The sequence below is a fragment of the Chanodichthys erythropterus genome, chromosome 21 (genome assembly GCF_024489055.1).
Source record: "Chanodichthys erythropterus isolate Z2021 chromosome 21, ASM2448905v1, whole genome shotgun sequence".
Lineage (NCBI taxonomy): Eukaryota > Metazoa > Chordata > Actinopteri > Cypriniformes > Xenocyprididae > Chanodichthys > Chanodichthys erythropterus.
The window spans coordinates 24,396,209-24,415,350 of record NC_090241.1 but is presented as its reverse complement, the minus strand read 5'-3'; the positions used below and the strand labels follow the sequence as shown (position 1 = coordinate 24,415,350).

The 19,142-nt window shown below is 36.4% G+C and overlaps 2 protein-coding genes across 3 annotated transcripts; both read right to left on the bottom strand.

Annotated features, from left to right (window-relative positions):
- Positions 1-1,198: 1,198 nt before the first annotated feature.
- On the bottom strand, positions 1,199-3,798 carry ptger3 (prostaglandin E receptor 3 (subtype EP3)). The gene is made up of 2 exons (XM_067374574.1): positions 2,944-3,798; positions 1,199-1,555 (listed from the first exon to the last, which is right to left on the bottom strand). The coding sequence occupies exons 1-2, from the start codon at positions 3,796-3,798 to the stop codon at positions 1,199-1,201; spliced, it is 1,212 nt and encodes a 403-aa protein (XP_067230675.1).
- Positions 3,799-6,336: 2,538 nt separating this feature from the next.
- zranb2 (zinc finger, RAN-binding domain containing 2) lies at positions 6,337-15,102 on the bottom strand. 2 transcript variants are annotated; one of them, XM_067374224.1, is made up of 10 exons: positions 14,805-15,101; positions 14,222-14,274; positions 13,450-13,558; positions 9,670-9,752; positions 9,472-9,548; positions 9,141-9,290; positions 8,787-8,938; positions 8,197-8,262; positions 7,508-7,660; positions 6,337-7,302 (listed from the first exon to the last, which is right to left on the bottom strand). In XM_067374224.1, exons 1-10 carry the CDS (start codon positions 14,858-14,860, stop codon positions 7,248-7,250), a joined length of 954 nt encoding a protein of 317 aa, XP_067230325.1. In that variant the 5' UTR covers positions 14,861-15,101; the 3' UTR covers positions 6,337-7,247. The 2 variants fall into 2 exon arrangements, with proteins under 2 accessions (XP_067230325.1, XP_067230324.1); XM_067374223.1 differs by having other exon boundaries at positions 6,337-7,660; positions 14,805-15,102.
- Positions 15,103-19,142: the final 4,040 nt, after the last annotated feature.

The window sequence follows — 19,142 nt, the reverse complement described above, 5'->3', positions numbered from 1 at the left end:
ACAACAACAATTTCCTTGAATGACTCAACATAATATGCTGAAATAGCTTTCCATTTGAATTTTAAAGGCTTTTGGTTTATTATCACAACTGATGTTATCAAGAATATTGCGCATAAAAGATGCAGCATCTTGAGGCACTTGTGCATCAAAAAATGAGAACTGGCTATTAAAATTAACATTCTGAAAGGAGCTTTTCCAAGGCCAGAAGCATCTCAACATACTATTGAATTAGAGCCATTCACTTTTGCATTAACTTCGCTCAGGAATCCGACTGAAAAACTCCAGCATGGAATTCAATTAAACATAATCACACGGTTATAGCTATCAGCCTCAAAAAGAGCTTGGCACTTAGAAATGCACACATTAAAATGAAATAAAAGTGTGGAAATATTCAAAGTGAGAGGTATTTGAGACCATTCAGTGCTTTACTGCAAAATAAACAGCTCTGAAATGTTACATAACAGATCATAAATTAATGTCAAGATATTCCTACAATTTTTTTTCTTCTTCGCATGTTAATAAAAGGATTTTTCTATATAGTACCAATACTGAATGTAGTTTAAAATAACCAGTCTCCATGGGAGCTGGCAAACATCAGTTTATGATTTCGGTGTCATTTAATCAAATCTAATTTGCTAATATTGCTGTAGTATATGCAGGATTCCCACATCTTTTGAACAATTTGTTACCATTACATTTTTAATCAAAATATATTTGGAATAATTTGTATGTATACCACTAAATAATTTCTAACCTTACCTAGTTTTTTTTTTATCTTGCATGATATTTTTGTTATTCCATGTCAGTGGGAACCCTGTATATTCTCAAATGAAAATTCTGACTGCATTCTCTATGGAGGAGTCAGATACCTCTCTGATTCCATCAAAAATATCTTAATTTGTGTTCTGAAGATGAGTAATTAAGTAATGAATGACATTTTCATTTTTGGATGAACTCTTTAAGGTCTTGCCATTTTGTTTCACTTCAAATCTTGCCGAGTAACTCTAAACAAAATCCCTTTGAATGCGTTGACTGTGACAGTGACACAAAAGTGATGCGTTTGTTTGGTAGAGTGCTGACGTCACCCTACACCAATGCAACAATCCATAGAAAGTTTGAATCTCATTATTTTTTCTGATCGTGGGTGATTATACCCTTTGTCATTTTATTCCTATTCAGTTTTTGTACCGCTGTCAAGTCACTGTTCCACTTGGCCCCCATTCAAGTTACTGTTCTCCACGTTCAGGGACTTTTTGTGAACATTATCATTCTGAGCGGCCTTTTTATTTAGGACATCGAGATGACACCGAGTTTCCTTCTGTGTTTCCAGTGAGCACCTGGATACTGCACTGGCCACCTGGCAGAACTTCCTCAGGAGAATCTCTCTCAGGAGCAGGTAAACCCACGGGTCTAGAATCTGATTGAGCGAGGCCAGACGTATGGCTGTGAGAAAGAAATTACAGTCCATCTGTAAGTCCTGGGCTGAGAGAGATACAGCAGCAGAATTGCATTGATGGGAGGATGTGTGGGTCGAGATCATCTTCAACATAAGGACCTGCAGAAAGGAAGGAGACACACCAAAATCGGCATATTATATGAATGATAAAAAAAAGTCTTACTCTACATATTTTTTTAATTCAGAATTAAAGGATTAGTTCAGAATTCAAATTTCCTGATAATTTACTCACCCCCATGTCATCCAAGATGTTTATGGCTTTCTTTCTTCAGTCGGTTTTAGAGGAAAACATTCCAGGATTTTTCTCCATATAGTGGACTTCAACAGCTACTAACAGGTTGAAGGTCCAAATTGCAGTTTCAATGCTGCTTCAAAGGGCTCTATGTGACCCTAGACGAGGAATAATGGTCTTATCTAGTGAAACAATCAGTCATGATCTATTAAAAAAAAAAAAAAAAATGTATATACTTTTTAACCACAAATGCTCCTCTTGGACCTCATCTCTGCTATACGCCACACATTACGCAATCATGTTGGAAAGGTCACATGTGACGTAGGCAGAATGTTTTCCTCAAAAACCTTATTTCTTTTCGACTGAAGAAAGAAAGACATAAACATCTTGGATGACATGGGGGTGAGTAAATTATCAGGACATTTTAATTCTGAACTGAACTAATCCTTTAAAAAAAAAATTATGTTTGTGCTTATAGACTTCCAAAGACTGCTTAGATTCACAAAGTTTTACACCCCTTCAGGTTTGTTTATTAAATATTTTGTCTAATTTTATAATGTTTTCAGTTTAGTATTCTTGTTTTATATTTATTATTTTTAAAATAATATAATTTTAATATATTGCTGTATTGACTATAATAATTGTGCTGTAATCTATTTCCCCTAATTTTACCTCTATATTACCTTTGACGTCATACAACGCTCACTTAAGTTAATATTTAAAAACACTTATAATTCAGAAACACTGTTAAATGTAATGATGTCAAAATACTGTAGTTGATGCCCAAACTCACGTGAAGCATTTAAAATGGTTAATTTTAGTTTTCGGGGTGTTATTTATTTAGGGAAAATTGTATAGAATTTAAATATCTGCAATTTATCATCATCAGTCTTAACATAAAGCTTCACCCCATTCTAAGAAAATATGAATTTGCATATTCTGTGTGGGCTTATGAAATTACGTAACAGGGAAAAACTGACATTTTAGCAGAATGTCAAATCATAACAGCAGCTCTAGTCTATAGATCACAGAAGTCACAGGAATCATGGTAAACATTAACTAATTTCAAATTAATGCTAAAAAACATAATGGCAACAAGTAGCCCTCCAACATGTACAGTATAGTAAAACAGCTGGCCTATTGAGCACACCCTAACACAGAAATTCATATATTCTGTAGCTGGGCACATTTAGGTTCGAACTTCCATCTGATATCTACAGTAAGTGTGTCTGGCAAAAGCTGATATGATACATACCAATAGAGGTGACCAGCATGTCAACAGCACACACATAATGCCCATCAACTGAATAACAGTCTCTGTTGTTAACCTCTCCCATTGCTTGGATGACTGGGTCGAGCTTGACTTCGTTTTGCAACGTGTAACCAACCCACGGATGGTCACGACATTACAAGACAAAGTAACCAGTAAAGAAAATATCCCCAATGCCGCAAAGGTCGTGGCAAAAAACGTATTTCCCGTCACGTCCTTGTCACCTGTACTTATGAAGCACCAAGTGCCTGGCCACTGCAAAGTGTACTTCCCAACCCCAGCAATGGGCAATAAGGCAAAAATCAAAACTAGACACCAAATGATGACCAGAACCTGCTTGGTCACGCTGGTTTTCATGTAATGTGAGTACCAGTGAGGAGCAGTGATGGCCAAGGCCCTCTCAATGGCCATGACACTGGCTAAAAAGAGAGGACACAAGCCAAAAGTGGTCATGCACACCCCGAAGAACGCGCATAGCGTTCCCGATGGGTCCACGCGTTTCCATTTCAGATCAGCTCTGTACACCGAAATGACAATCGGACTTGTAAGCAGTTGGCCGAAAAGATCAGTTAACGCCAAAGAGCCGATGCAAAGCAAAAAGGATTTCTTCCTTTTGTTTTCCTTTTTTCTATATGCACTAGAAACTAGCAACATCGCGAGAGAGTTTCCGACCATTCCAGTGATCATCATAGTGATGGGGAAAAAGACGGACACGGAGCCACAGCTGGCGTTGTTGCCCGTGCTGTCCTGCGAAGATTTGGAGAGGTTCTTCTCCCACATCATGGTTCCAGCAGTCAGGTTCTGTGGCAAAACATCTGCAGACTGACATTTGGATGTCATCCTTTTTCAGGGAGCGTGTTCATGGCCACAGTAGCCCTTTGAAACGGGTTGAGTCCGCAGTGAAGTCTGCCTCACTTCTGTCTCACTTTGTGCGCTCTGCTGTCCGAGCGCGCGCTATAAACACAGAGGCGGGACCCTTATGGAAATGTAAAACATGCTGAGAAAGACAACAGACAAATAGTGCAATTTTTTTTTATTTTTTATATTTCATAAATCAAAAATATTGTTTTAATATTTATAGATAGGCTACACGTGTTGCTCAGTTCATTTTTTGTTTCTGCTGTTCGGTTTGGGTAGGCTATTTCAAGGATAAAAAAAAAAAAGAACAGGAAATTTTACCTTCAACCTAGGGTGAGGGAACACATTCTTTCTTTTTGACCGAAGGAATTTTTAAAAGGCTCGTCTGACCAAATGCAGTCAGTGGTGTAATGTAACAAAGTAATAATAGGCAACTTCGTTACAGTAGCTACTTAAGTATTTTTGGGAGAATATGTAGGCCTACTTTACTTGAGTTTTTATATTTCTGTCAACTTTTACTTTTACTCCACTACATTTCCTAAATAAAATATATACTTTTACTTCAGTACATTTTCCCAAAGCATTTTCGTTACTTATTACAAAATAAAGTTGGAGGAACACAGACTAGAAGCAAGCATTTACAAACAAGTGCTCGCACAACCGCGGTTGATTTCATTTTCCAGGTTGGGTCCGTTGCTGGAGCAGCTGAGAAGAGTGCGCTGTCATTATAGCCTACAGTACGAGAGCGGCCTCTAGAGGCGACTTAAGAACTGTCACTGATGCCTCATAGAGTTTGTTTTGACACGTGACGTGAGGCTGTGCGCTGCACAGAGCGGGAAAAAACGGATTTAAAAAGATGTTATACAGAGTACACTACAGTAGGCCTACATGTTTTCATATCATTATAAAGTAAATAGTTTGTTGAGTAGATGCTGCATTAGTGGAGAACAGTAGTTTGTTTGCCGTCAAGGCTGAGAGGATGCTAACATTAGTACCTCAAGCGGTTAAAACAATACAAAAACAAAAACACGAACTGTTTAATGGTACGATTTGCCATGCATTTGCATTAGTTTATATCCATTTGTTCGCTTTTATGCATTCATTATTCAGCGAAGTTGCATTTTTAAACTGTATTCTCATCATGCAGTGACAGAAACATAACAAATCATATATAAATTCGATTTCAGTTCTTTTTTTTTATCGGCACTGTAACACATATTGTGATTAGATAATCATTAAGTTTTCTAAAATAGATTCAAATAATGTGTTACAGTATACATATAATAGACTTAGGCTATGCCTTTGTGCGTAAAGATGATCATTTTTAACCATGACTGTTTGGATTTATATGAAATTGTAACACTTTACAATAAGAGTCCATTTGTAACATTAAATAAGGTTTATTAAAGCATTGTTCATTTTTAATTCCAACATTTATATTTTAACATTTTAAAGTTGTTATATAGTTGTTTTTATATTTAAAAATTACAATGAACATTTAGCCATTTTCTAATTCAAAGAAACAAAATGTAAGAAAGTTAAAACTGAACACAATCTTGCTGCTCAAACTGTGTATAGAACAATTTTTAATATATATATTTTTTGCTCCTTTGTATTTTACATTTACTTGTACTTTTACTTTGAATACTTAAGTACGTTTAATAGCACACACACACATATATATATATATATATATATATATATATATATATATATATATATATATACACTTTTCGTACTAAAGTACAAAAAATGTCACATACTTTAAAACTTTTACTCAAGTAACATTCTAAACAGTGACTTTAACTTCTACCAAAGTAATTTTCTGGTAAGATATCTATATTTTACTCAAGTATGGTTTTCAAGTACTTTATACACCACTGAATGTAGTTAGACAAGCGTTGTAGAGGGTGAACTTTTCGAAATTTCTCAAGGAGATTTTAGGTTTAACGATCGCTTAACTTTTAAAGGCAACACACAAATAACTTTAATGATAGACATCTCTAAACAAGAGACAAATATTCATTATTAAATGTATTATTAGACGATGATCCCCCTTGAACCAGCAGCTCACAGACGGTTTTGAACGCAACAAGTGCCACCTAGCGCACGAGAAACGATTCTCAGCTAATCATCAGTCAACGCAGTGAAGGTGTATTTTTGCTTGTTAACAAAAATTCATACGGACTCATAATACAAATATTCTATAAAATAGACAAGCCAAGGACGTAAATTAAAAATCTTGTGTATGTTATTTCACAGTCACTAAAATTCACCACAAGTAGCAGCGTTGTATGTTTAAAACATCACCCTTTAAAGGTTGCGATTGCAATAGAGGAGTTAAAAATGTCTCAGTAAATAAATAAAAGGCAGGAAAGTGAGGCAGAAATAGTCCTATAACATAAGCAGCACATAGGCCTATTAGGAAGAGAACATTTCTCATCACAACATCTGCCAATACAATAAACATGGAAAGACAAAAACAGTGCCAACAAAAGGTTCAGATTAACAAGTGTTTATTCATGTTGATTACACTGTCAAGTCATGTTAATGAACAGTAAACATTTTTATATTTCATACGTCAGAAGGGGCTGAATATTTCAGATTACATGTTCCAAATTTGATTTTACCACAGAAAAAAAAAAAAAAAAAAAAACAATCAGGAATTTACGTTATCGGTAATTTGAGTTTGTCCACTTAAAATGTTTCTTAATTCCACAAGTGATGAATCATAAAATTTAAAAAAAGAAAAAGACAAAAAGGACAAAAAAGTTTTTCACATTTCATCTGTCTTACCAGAAGAAAACAAAACTCTACAAAGTATAAAAAACCCATACTTACCTTTAACGCACAATTAGTTAAGGCAATGTTATGCCTCAGAGGAAAATCTCTTTATAACTTTCAGATGCTGGCATTGCTGATGTGGTTAAATAACGTTTAAGCCATCAACATTTCTTGTGTTTCACATCACAAAAGAACTATAAAACCAGCATCTAAGGAGTATTTTTTTTTCCTTTTAAATCAACAAATGTTTTGTTAATAAACTTTTTTGGACTACAGTAATGCCTGACAATGGATGGATAAAAATATTTCTGCAATATAATTCACATAAATTGAAGTCTAGGAGATATGTGCCATTTATACAGTCACAGACTTAAAGTTGTTTCTCTGTAAACCCACTTACACTATAGACACCTTGAGTTATACTGTTGAAAGATTTGGCTAGATGTTAAAAAAAAGAAGAAGAAAATAAAACTTTTGAGAAGTTGTTAAGTGAACATGTGTGCAAGGTTTTTTTTTCTTCATGGAAATCAATGTGAATTCAAACAGTTGGGTTGTTGCAATAGCACAAAAAAAAAAAAAAAAAAAAAAAAAAGCTGGAGTTGGAAAAAACAACATGCAGTTTTAGAAAGATTTGTTTCTTTTGTTAATCATTTCTGTTTTGAGCTTGAGCCAGAGTGGGATGATCCGGATGAGCCTCTGCGCCTAAAGAGAGATAGAAAGAAAGAGACAAGGAGAAAGACAATGCCTGATTAAGTGATTTGGTTCTTGATATCAAAACAAAGATTTGTACAGAGAAAAGCATATGTGTGTCACGTTTGTGTTTCAATAATGTACTGTATTAGCACTGAGCCCTGTGTATAATGCAGAAGGACGCCTGGTATCCAGGACACCATGTGTTACACCAAACCTTTCAGACGAGTGCGATCGTGCGCGTCTTTTTTTGCGGCCCGCAGAGGAGGACCTGGAACGACTCCTCTTCTGGCCTCCCTCAGGCGATGATGACGGTGAACGAGACCTCTTCTTTGAGGAAGCAGAGCCTTTTCCTGATCTGGAGCTGGATCTTTCAAAGGGGATAAATAAGCATTCACATGAGGTCAACAAATATCGCTAGACAGATTACTATAATAACACTACCAAAGGGACTGAAATGGTAGGAAAACATCCATCCACAGCCCTCTAAATACTACAGTAAATACTACAACTTCTTAAAGACCAAAGCTGCGGGTCTGACCAGCTGAACTTTTCAAAAGAACAAAGCTGAACCCGTCAAGAGTTTCAGTACAACTTGAAGCTCTAATTGCCTTTCAGATGTCACAGTGTTATCGGATAAATTGAGACCTGTGACACTGAATATTCAACAGCTCCAAACAAGCACATCTTAAAAAAGCACAAGCTCTTGACACCTATGCAGAGAACAAAAAGTCGAAAAATCCTGTTCAAACATTCCTCTGACAGCACTCTCATCTTATTATTATTATTTTTTAAACAGTGATCTAAAGTCGAATTCTGTTCGGACTCAGAAGGACAAAAAGTTCACTACAGCCACTGGCTGTTCACACACGCTCTCTCCTGGAGAGTGCATGTGACCTCATTCACCTGGATTTGGACCTGGAGCGAGAGCGAGATCGAGATCGGGAACTGGATGAGCTCCTGGACCGGGATCTGCAAAACACCGGCATCAACAAAAAAAAAAAACACCACTAATTTCCAATTTTTCTGAGAAAGTTAAAGACCCTCTGATAAAACCCCCAAAACAGAATCTTTATCAAATGACAAGTGTTAAAAAGAAAGATCAGCTTTGACATTTTTCAGAAAAATAACTACTTAATCATCATTGAGGGTTGCTTTTTGTGCATAAAGACATCTTGTTTCATTTAATATTGCCAAAACAATTTCTAAGGCTTTAAACCCTGTTCAAGTAGTGTTAATAGCATGAATTACTTATAAATTGCAGAGCATTGAATTTACATGATTGCTTTCGTCAAAGAGCAAGTTTTATGCTAATCATGTCAGAATCAAAAATGCAGTTGAAAAAGACAAAATATCTTTAAAAATACTAAAAGAAAACAAAAAGGGAAAGAAAAAGAAATTAAACATTAAAACAGATTAACATGATACGATTTGAATAAAGATTTGAGCTGATACTGACATTTGCCTGGAGTTACCCTTGACCTGTACCCTTTTACCTGGACCTAGACCGGGAACTTGAACTGGAAGAGCGAGAAGATGAGCGTGAGGAGCCAGAGGGACTCCCTTTCTTCTCATCACTAGCATCCAAATCGTACTTGGACAAATCTGCATCATCTTCATCTTCTTCATCATCATCATCATCGTCATCCTAATAGGGTAAAAATAAAAAGCACATCAAAAACTATGACAGTGGGTTCATAAATCTGCTAAATCTCCAAGGATTTGTTCACACTGCATCCTTTTACAAGTAATTAAATTGATAGTGTGATCAATATCTAATAAAATTAGTTTCAAAAATCAACAAATTAATCAGAACCCTAACACAGATCTACAGAAGAAAAATCTCTTACATCAAGTTTGTATTTTGAAAGATCTCCATCTTCATCGTCGTCATCCTCATCGTCTTCACCTTCGTCATTTTTCTCTTCTTTTTTTGGTTCCTCTTTCTTTTCAACGTCCTTCTTACTTTTCCCGCGGTACTTCTTTTTTATGCGCCCAAACTGTCCAGAAGGCCAACAAAATGTTTAAAATTCAAGTTTATTTATCATTTAGTAAATGACATGTATTGTGAATTGTGTTATACAAATGACACAAATCTGTTCTTTATTATTAATCAATAAATATTATTAATATTATTAAGAACTCATCTCTGTAGACTGAAATATAAAAATCTCCACTGACCTCATCGTACTCGCCATCAGATTCCTCTCGCTCATTGTAGACTAAATTCTCTCTCTCATTGAATCCTCCACCGTATCCTGTTAGACATGCATCAAGCATATGACAAACCAAAATTATGGCAAAACATTGCCATCATTATGCAAAAAAAAAAAAAAAAAAAAAAAAACTAGCATTCTATTTTGAACAGACAAAGCATACCTGTCCTTTCCTCCAGTTTGGCATATTTAGGAGTGTTACACATGTTGCACTCTGATCTTCTGGCCCAGTTTACATTGCCACACCTAGATTTAAAGAAACAAGAAGTTCAGAAATTAATAACTTTGGTGAATTACAAGGGTTGCAAACCCATTAGCAAGACAAGCAGAAGACGGCCCTTTGGTTATTTACAAGGCCTGGATGTCCTTTCAGAAAGAAAAGGGGTGCATTATGAAGAATATAAGGGGTGGGGAGAATCTATTCTTGTCTCAAATAGCTTATAGTCTAATATGGGTTGGATTTGGGAATGTAAGCCTACGATTTCTGGTCCTGGAGGGCCACTGTCATGCAGAGTTTAGATCCATGCCAAATCATACACACCTGCCTGTGATTTTTTAAGTAATCCTGAGGACTTTGGCCCTGTTTACACCTGGTATTAAAGGTGCCATCGAACGTTTTTTTTTTTACAAGATGTAATAAAAGTCTAAGGTGTCCCCTGAAAGTGTCTGAAGTTTCAGCTCAAAATACCCCATAGATTTTTTTTTTAATTAATTTTTTTAACTGCCTATTTTGGGGCATAATTAGAAATGCACCTATTCAGGCTGCGGCTCCTTTAATTCCTCATGCTCCCCGCCCCCGGAGCTCGCACTTGCCTTAAACAGCATAAACAAAGTTCACACAGCTAATATAACTGTAACGTCTGGACCAATCAGCCACACAATTATTCATTGTATTTAATGAATTACCCATAAACTCACTCTCCCTATCAAAGTTCTCTGAACTCATCCCCCTAAAACTGTAACCAGCATCCCAATGTTGCTAGCACACAGGCCAACCTAGGTGTCCTGTTACAGTTATATGGTACTTTTATGATCCAGAAGAATTCTGGAGAGACTAGTGACTCATTCTTCCTGAGAAGGACAAATAAACTCTCTTAATCCTATGTATTCTCTATATAACCACTTGGGAAATGTATAAACATGTATCCAAGTTTCCCATCTCATGACTTTCCTTTTATAGGCTTTATTCTATGTATTAATTCTCTCTTTTGAACTATTTTGGTATTAATGTTCCATAGTTGCAAATGTATAGTTAACTGAGATCACATTGGCAGCATGCTTGGTATCTACGGACTCCAACTTTCATTTCCTATTTGGTAATTTATGTCACATGTTACTAACTCTGTGACACATTAGTATTATAAGAATCTAGAAGGTTATTCTCTCATTCATCCAATCCAGTGTCTTATGCTAATATCTTGCTACAGAACAAAGACTCGTAAAACTTCCCTCTGAAAGGGGAACTCCTTATTGGCTCAGACACCTCAAGAGGGTGTGACATCTTCACCCCTTATATTCACTGATCACAAGGAACCCCCTCTCTTCCTGCTCTTCCTCCTCTTCTTCTCTTTTACTGATGAATGCTGACGTCAAGATGATGCTTTAAGAAGCTAGAAGCTTCTAAGGAACCCCAAGCTTGTGCCAGGCCTCGGCCTAGACCTTCCATTCACCAAAGATCCTCTGAATCCAGCCGGTTCTCTTTCGTCAAGAAAATATCAGCAAAGATTCAACGGGAGCCTCCACAAATTGCATCAGGACAGTTTTAATTCAACTTGGAGAGACATGCAAGTATCAAACTTAGTCTCATTATCGGATACATTGAGTATCCTTACCCCTTTTAAAGAAGGGCCTGTTAAAACTAAACTGATGGTTTGCTCAAGGCTGTTGATCTGCTGAATGTCCAACAATGCTGTAACTTCTTGCTTCCTGTACTCTGCTTTCTCTCTCTCTCTTGGTAAACTGTATGCATGTATGTGTGTGAATGTTAGAGTAGTTTAAGTATTTAGTCTAGTTAATAAAGTCTTGTTCATGTCACACGTAAGGTTGTCCGTGTTTTGCGCTCATGTACGGGAGTCCCTATTCATGTCGGTCCTGACTACAGGCTTTTAGTAGAATAAGATTGTTATTTCCCATAACCTGGAAATGAACATTTCTTAGTTAATAAACAATTAACACTGTGTGTTCATTGAACAACAGGTTAATTGATTGTAATATTAATTTTATTACATTAAGTTAATTTTATTGACTGATTGAAATATTAATAATTAATTATAACTAGTTATGATTAATTATTCATATTTATTTTGAGCTAATTTGCTACATAACCCTCAAATGGATCTTTACAAGAGGTTCATCATGCATAATGCATGCGTGCATCGGATCATGTGAGTATTGTATTTATTTGGATGTTTACATTTGATTCTGAATGAGTTTGATGGTGCTCCGTGGCAAAAGCTAACATTACACAATGTTAGAGAGTTTTATAAAGAATGAAGTTGTGTTTGTGCATTATAAAGACTGCAAGTGTTTAAAAATGAAAATAGCGACGGCTTGTCTCCATGAATACAGTAATAAACAATGGTAACTTTAACCACAGTTAACAGTACATTAGCAACATTTAGAAAGACAATTTACAAATATCACTAAAAATATCATGTTATCATGGATCATGTCAGTTATTATTGCTCCATCTGCCATTTTTCGCTATTGTTCTTGCTTGCTTACCTAGTCTGATGATTCAGCTGTGCACAGATCCAGACGTTAATACTGCCTGCCCTTGCCTAATGACTTGAACATGGCCTGGCATATGCAAATATTGGGGTCATACATATTAATGATCCTGACTGTTACGTAACAGTCGGTGTTATGTTGAGATTCGCCTGTTCTTCTGAGGTCTTGAGAGAAATGAGATTTATATAAGGAGGAGGAAACAATGGTGTTTGAGACTTACTTTATGTCATTTCCATGTACTAAACTCATGCTATTCAACTATTCCAAGGTAAATTCAATTTTCCATTCGATGGCACCTTTAAGATGCATTTTGGTCAATCGGACGCATTCCCGTTTACACCTCGTTTCTCTTTTGTCCACTTTCAACCACTTTTGACCTGACTTCTTTGAGCGGAGGGTCTATGGGATCTAATGAATGAAATAAGCTCGCAATATTTACACATGAACATGACCAGAGAAAACATATGGAGATCAGCAGCTTTCATTTCTGCTCTGATAGCTGCAAGACAACGCCAAATGCTTTGAGTGCGTGTTAGAAATCAGGAATAGTGAGAGAACACTGTGATATTTACAAGTGGGAAACTTGGAATTCTAAAATGATACACAAGATGTTGAGTTGTGGTGTTGGAAGGGATGTGTCGATTTGAAACATTGCAGAAACACTGATCTATAACATAGAATATAATACATCTATATTCTATCATATATATATATATATTTATTATAGAGAGAGAGAGAGAGAGAGAGAGAGAGAGAGATCAGTTAGCTGAAAGCAAGTCTGTAGCAAATGGTGTAAAGTTAATCACTCAACTTTCACAGTTTGCTTTATCTAACAACACATTTAGATGTGATACCATGTATCATGTAATAAGTGACAGAAATGAATATTTATATTTTGAACTTTGATGCAGTTATCTGGTTTTATTTCACAATATAATTCTTTTGTTTAGGCTAGCCCAAAAACTCATACTTAGAGGTATGAGTTTCCAAGGTGCACTTTGACCTTTTTCAAGTGAAATGACCCCATTCATTCACTGTTCTTCATGGCAAGATATCATTACACTGTACATTTATTCTGCTCCATTAAGTAGATGAACAGTGTGCGGTTCAAATGAGAAGTAAATTATGGAGGAGTCAGAAGGAATGGTTTACTTGAATGTCACATTTAAAATGCACGATGGACGTGTAATTAAGAAATTAGCTCAATACTCACGTTTTGCACTGCCAGTCGTTTGCACTGAAGAGACCTCTGCTCTTCTCAGCGAGGGTCTTTCCAATCTCTGTACCCCCTGCTTTCATCATCTTTGCTTCAGTTGTCTTTTCTGTTTAAAGAGTATACGTTTACAAATTAGTGTAATCATGTTAAAGGGATAGTTCACTCAAAAATGAAAATTCTGTTATCAATTACTCAATCTCATGTCATTCCAAATCCAGACTTTTCATTCATTTCCAAAACACAAATTTAGATATTTTAAAATGAAATCAAATATGTATGTCCCACCATTGAAAGTCTACTCACCCATAACCCTGACAGTTCAAAATGTTTATAAGGAGATCATAAAATAAATTCCTATGAAGTGAGCAATTTAACCCAAGTTTTCTAAAGAGACATGATGGCTTTATATGACAAAGAGATTTTAAGACTTTTATTCACACATAAACATTGATTTTGGATTCCTTTTACAATCTCTTTATGAATTCCTTGAACCATCAGAGTTTAGGGAGAATAGACTTTAGATGCAAGAACAGAAATCTCTCAGATTTCATTACAAATAACTTCTAAATATGAACAGATGAACAGAAGTCTTAAGGATTTGGAACAACATAAGGGCAAGTAATTCATGACAGAATTTTAATTTTTGGGTGAACTAAGCCTTTAAGAAAGAACTGTAAGCATTTAAACACAGTGTATTGATACTCCTTGTTATGACGCATCTAATATACACAAAATGTAATGACTATCCAAGGAAGTATAACTCACTCACCCCTGCCACATCTGTTACAGCTCGTTCTTCTAGCAAAGTTGACATTTCCACACCTTAGATGTTACAAAGATAAAAACTTGTTAGGTCTCAAGACATTATAAACATCATTTCACATTCATACACAATGAACAGGCCACCTCAGACACTTTCAAGCAATAGTAAGACGCTCTTTTGCTTTTTTTTTTAAAGAAACATTTCACAAAAATAGCCCAAGGGCACTGCAGTTTCTAATGAAGACAATATAATGGCAGTTAGCAGACTCGCGCAAACATCTGTTGTGCTGACTACCTATATGTTTAACCAAAGAATAATGAGCGTGCAACTCTCAAAAGCATTTGATTGTCAGTGTTTTAGAGGTAAGAAATGAGTTTAACATTTAAATGTGGGAAATGGCGCTTTTCATAGCGTTTACAGGCCCCATTCACACACTACAAACGCACGCTGAAGCTAACAAATGCTATGCTAACAGTAGCATGTGGGCTTCTCTCATCCAACATTTATTTCCCACAGGTTTTGGCTTTAAAGAACTGCAAATATATTCATAATAAGGCTTTTTAATAAATCACTATAGATAAAGTCTTACTTTTTATCGGGACAGATCCAGTCCCCGTCGCTAACGCGAAAACTCTTTCCCGACATGTTCGTCCTCTCAGCTGCCCGCCACAATCCGCCAGATAAATGAAGAACACCTTATGGGTATTAATATGCGTTTAATACACCAACACTATCGAGTTTCAACATTAAACGTAAAGCAAAAACAACACTTTTCAGAGTGTGAAAGAGCGTATGCGGGAAGAACGTTTGCTACACCGAAAGACAACCATGGGTTGCATATCAAAATCTAATTGGCTGCCTCCCTGGGCAATTTCTGCACACGATAGGCAGATTTCAGACGCCAAGTGATGCTGCCTTTGTAGGCGACTCGCTAGGTTTTGAGCCACAGCCACAAACTTGACGTGCAGCAGCACGACCTCTATTAGCATTACATACGTGCAATGAAGTCTAATTAGATCTAATTCTAAGACAATTTAATTTGTCTAAACTAGCCTACGTGAGACGAATCAAACATGTCAAAAATAGACCCTACACATTCGAATCATATTTAATTAGGAGCCATTAATTTTTGTAGAGCCTCATAAATAATTATAGAATTAGAATACAAATATATTAACAAACAAGATAAAATATTTTGCTCAAGTGCAATATATTATTCGGTATTCAGTAAACACGACTGATAATTAGAACCACGACATAATAGGCCTACTATAAAAACAAACTAAAACCATAAATAAATTAGCGATTAGTTATTTGGACATTATTATTTTATTCAATGCCACAGAAATATTATTGACACCATTAGCTGTCAGAAAAAGTTGGCCTAGCCAAGTGAGACCACTTGTTTTCCTAATACATAATTGCATATAATGATTGTTCTTTTACTACTTTCCTAAATGTCATTTTAAAAAAGGACACCAAATACACAAAACTAACAGTTTTGTAATTATAGATTTCTAAATGCTTCCAAAATGATCTTGAGTAAATACAATGATAAAACAAATGCAAAAACCTTTATTTTCCCAGTCCACAAAATTCACAGGTAGCTATATGAAACTGTTTAGGTTACATCTTTCCAAAGCATGCATAAATTTAGACATTATTTAATCCATTCATTATGTTTTCACTTTCGTGGTTTAAATGTGTCCACTAGATGGCAGATTGTGTTCACCACACAACAGCCTGGAGAATTATTATATTTGGCAGCAACTATGTCTGTACTCAGTACAGGCTTGTTCCCATGTTAACATTTACACATGCATCACAGAAAAGTGTAAAAATCACAGACCTACATGCCATTGCCATATGCGAGGAACATGCAGATATCCACAGACATATGGTGAAATATCTCTGAATTTTTCCTTTTCAGATGTAAGCAATGCCCCTCACGTTGTGCCAGCATTTTGCAGACCTTGGTTCGGTTCGGCATGAAGGCACACACATTGCTGGGCCAGATGGAGTTGAGACATTCCTCCCACTGCGAGTTCTCAGTCCTGCAGGGACTTAGATAGGACCCATCCTTGCTGGTGCTCACCAAGCTAAGCCTGTCCTCCATTCTCTGCCAAAATCACGCTGTTTCAGAGGTCTCTCGCACAGCTGGTGCATTGCTTATGAGTCAGAGTGCCCACATTGTTTTTCAAGGAGTGTTTAAAAATATCTGATGCCCACATTTTGCCATGGCCATTTACACAAACACATTTTTGGATGGACGTTTTTTTGATAAATGTTACATATAAAAGTAAATGAATGCAAACTGATGTAAATGACAAAGGCTTAATGATTTTATTTAGCATTTACGCTTTTTAGCTCGCACCCTTGTGTCAAATTGGCTGATAAAACAGTTGCAGCCAAGAAAGGATATGTAAATATATTAAGATTAGCCTTCCATTCTACCATGTTTGTATGAGTGCATAGAAAATACAAATACACATTTCAGCTGGAGCTCATTGAAATGAAAACAAGAACTTGGATTATGAATAATGCATTTCTTTATCAGTAGAATCATAAGAAAGAACACTCTCTTCTGTGAGTGGATTTTTATTTATTTATTTATTTATTGTACTATTTAAAAGCTCAAAATAGACCTGCAACAATTTTCCGGCATCATCACGCCTCCTTTCACCTCGCGCTTATAAACAATCAATGATACAACTAATAGCCATAATCGATCATGGGCGCAAATGAGTTTTTGGGCTTGCAAATGTCACCGTCCAGTCTAGTGCTTGGTCATCCTTGGGATGTTCCACTCAGGTGCTTTTTTGACAGTGAAGGGCAACCAACAGAGGTTTGAATCCCTTTATGAAGCCACCTGGGAGTTCTGGGTCTGACAGATGGTGGAAGCTTTTCCTGATAGGAAGAGAGTTGTGTTACTTTGACACTTTGGTTTAACATCATCATAATGAGCTAATAACGGAAGCTTGTATTCCCAAATGCACTGATACAGTGATTTCCTTCCTTGTGCAAGGAAGTTGTACTTGCAGCTGCTCTTGTCGAATCAAAGACGAGACAGACGAGAACAGCAACAGAGATCTTTTGGTTTGCATGAGTGCATGGTGAGGTGCTGTCAGCTTGCTGTGCTCTTATGTAAGAGGTGAGGAGTAGCTCAGAAAAGCTGGCTGCCAGCTGTGCTGGTATTTGGATGAGAGCTCCTGCCTTGTCACCTCATTGTAATCTCTCTAATGCATATTCATTGTCAATGCATGGGAGCACTTCTCATTCAGAAGGTCATCCGCAGTGGGGCCCCATTGCAATGGATTTTTGTACGTTAAATAAGTCGGAGGGAGGACAGCGACACTGGATAAATATTCTCATCTAGATGAGTGCTATCATGTCTTCATTTCTCTTCTCAGAGGTGACCTCATGCTCGAAAGCTGAACGGATAATAATGTTATGTACAGTGTAACTTAATGTGACATCACATAACATAAGGCATCCTGCTTTAACGTAATGCTTGTGAGGTGAGAATATTGCATGTCCCGTGTCATAACAGTAAATCATAGTAAAAAAGGTGAAATAATTAAATTTTCCCCAAGATTTACACACCCTCAAGCCATCCTTGGTGTATATGACTTTCTTCTTTCTGATGAACACAATCAGTTATATTAGTAAATATGCTGATGAATCCAAGCTTTATAATGGCAGTGAACGGGACCAAAAAGTATGAAGCTGAAGAAAGTGGATCCATCCATTATATACACATGTCACACAGAAATTTCAACTAAGGAAAAAAGCGTAACTGACGTTGAATATGAATGGCAGAAAGGCATAGGATGTAACGTAAGCATTTTCAACTGCACTAGGCATTATTCCTAAGTTGAATACAGAAGATTGATATTTTACTTTTTAACTTGTTAGATATGGATATTTTTCTTATACAAACGAATCGCTTCTCTTCAGAAGGCCTTTATTAACCTCTCGGAGCCGTGTGGAGTATGTTTATGATGGATGGATGCACTTTCTTGAGCTTCATACTCGTTGGTCCCATTCATTGCCATTATAAAGCTTGGATGCTTCAGGATATTTATTAATAAAACTCAGATTATAGGATGGCTTGAGGGTGAGTAAAGCTTGGGGTAATTTTCATTTTAAAGTGAACTAATCCTTTAAGATATCATATCCAAAAACAGGCATGATGCGGAGAAATAGAAAGAAATAGTTCACCTAAAAAATGCAACTTTTGTGATTATTTACTCACCCTTATGTTGTTCTAAAACCATAACTTTTGAAATTTAAAACAATGTCAAGTTTTTTTTCCATTTACTTTGGCCACTCAAACTCTTCTCTTCCCCATGCATTAAAAAAAACTTGCATAGAATAATCCGAAATTAAACCCTGCGGCTCATGACGACACATTGATGTCCTAAGACACGAAACGATCGGTTTGTGCGAGAAACCGAACAGTATTTATATCATTTTTTACCTCTAATACACCACTATGTCCAACTGTGTTCAGCATTCGCTTAGTGAGGTCTGATCGTGCTCTGTCAGCGGAAGTGATGTCTCGCGCATATACTTCAATGAATGCGAGACATCACTGCTGTTATCAGAGCACGATCAGACCTCACTAAGCGAATGCTGAACAGTTGGACATAGTGGTGTATTAGAGGTAAAAAATGATATAAATACTGTTCGGTTTTTCGCACAAACCGATTGTTTCGTGTCTTAGGACATCAATATGTCGTCACGAGACGCAGGGTTTAATTTGGATTTGTCTGTGCATGTTTTTTCGACTCTTATTGTTCGAGCTCCCATTCACTCCCATTATTTGACTGACAGACGGCAGCGGTTGGAGTCAAAAATCATCATTTGTGTTCTATTGAAGAAACAAAGTCACTTACATCTTGGATGCGCTGGGGGTAAGCAGATA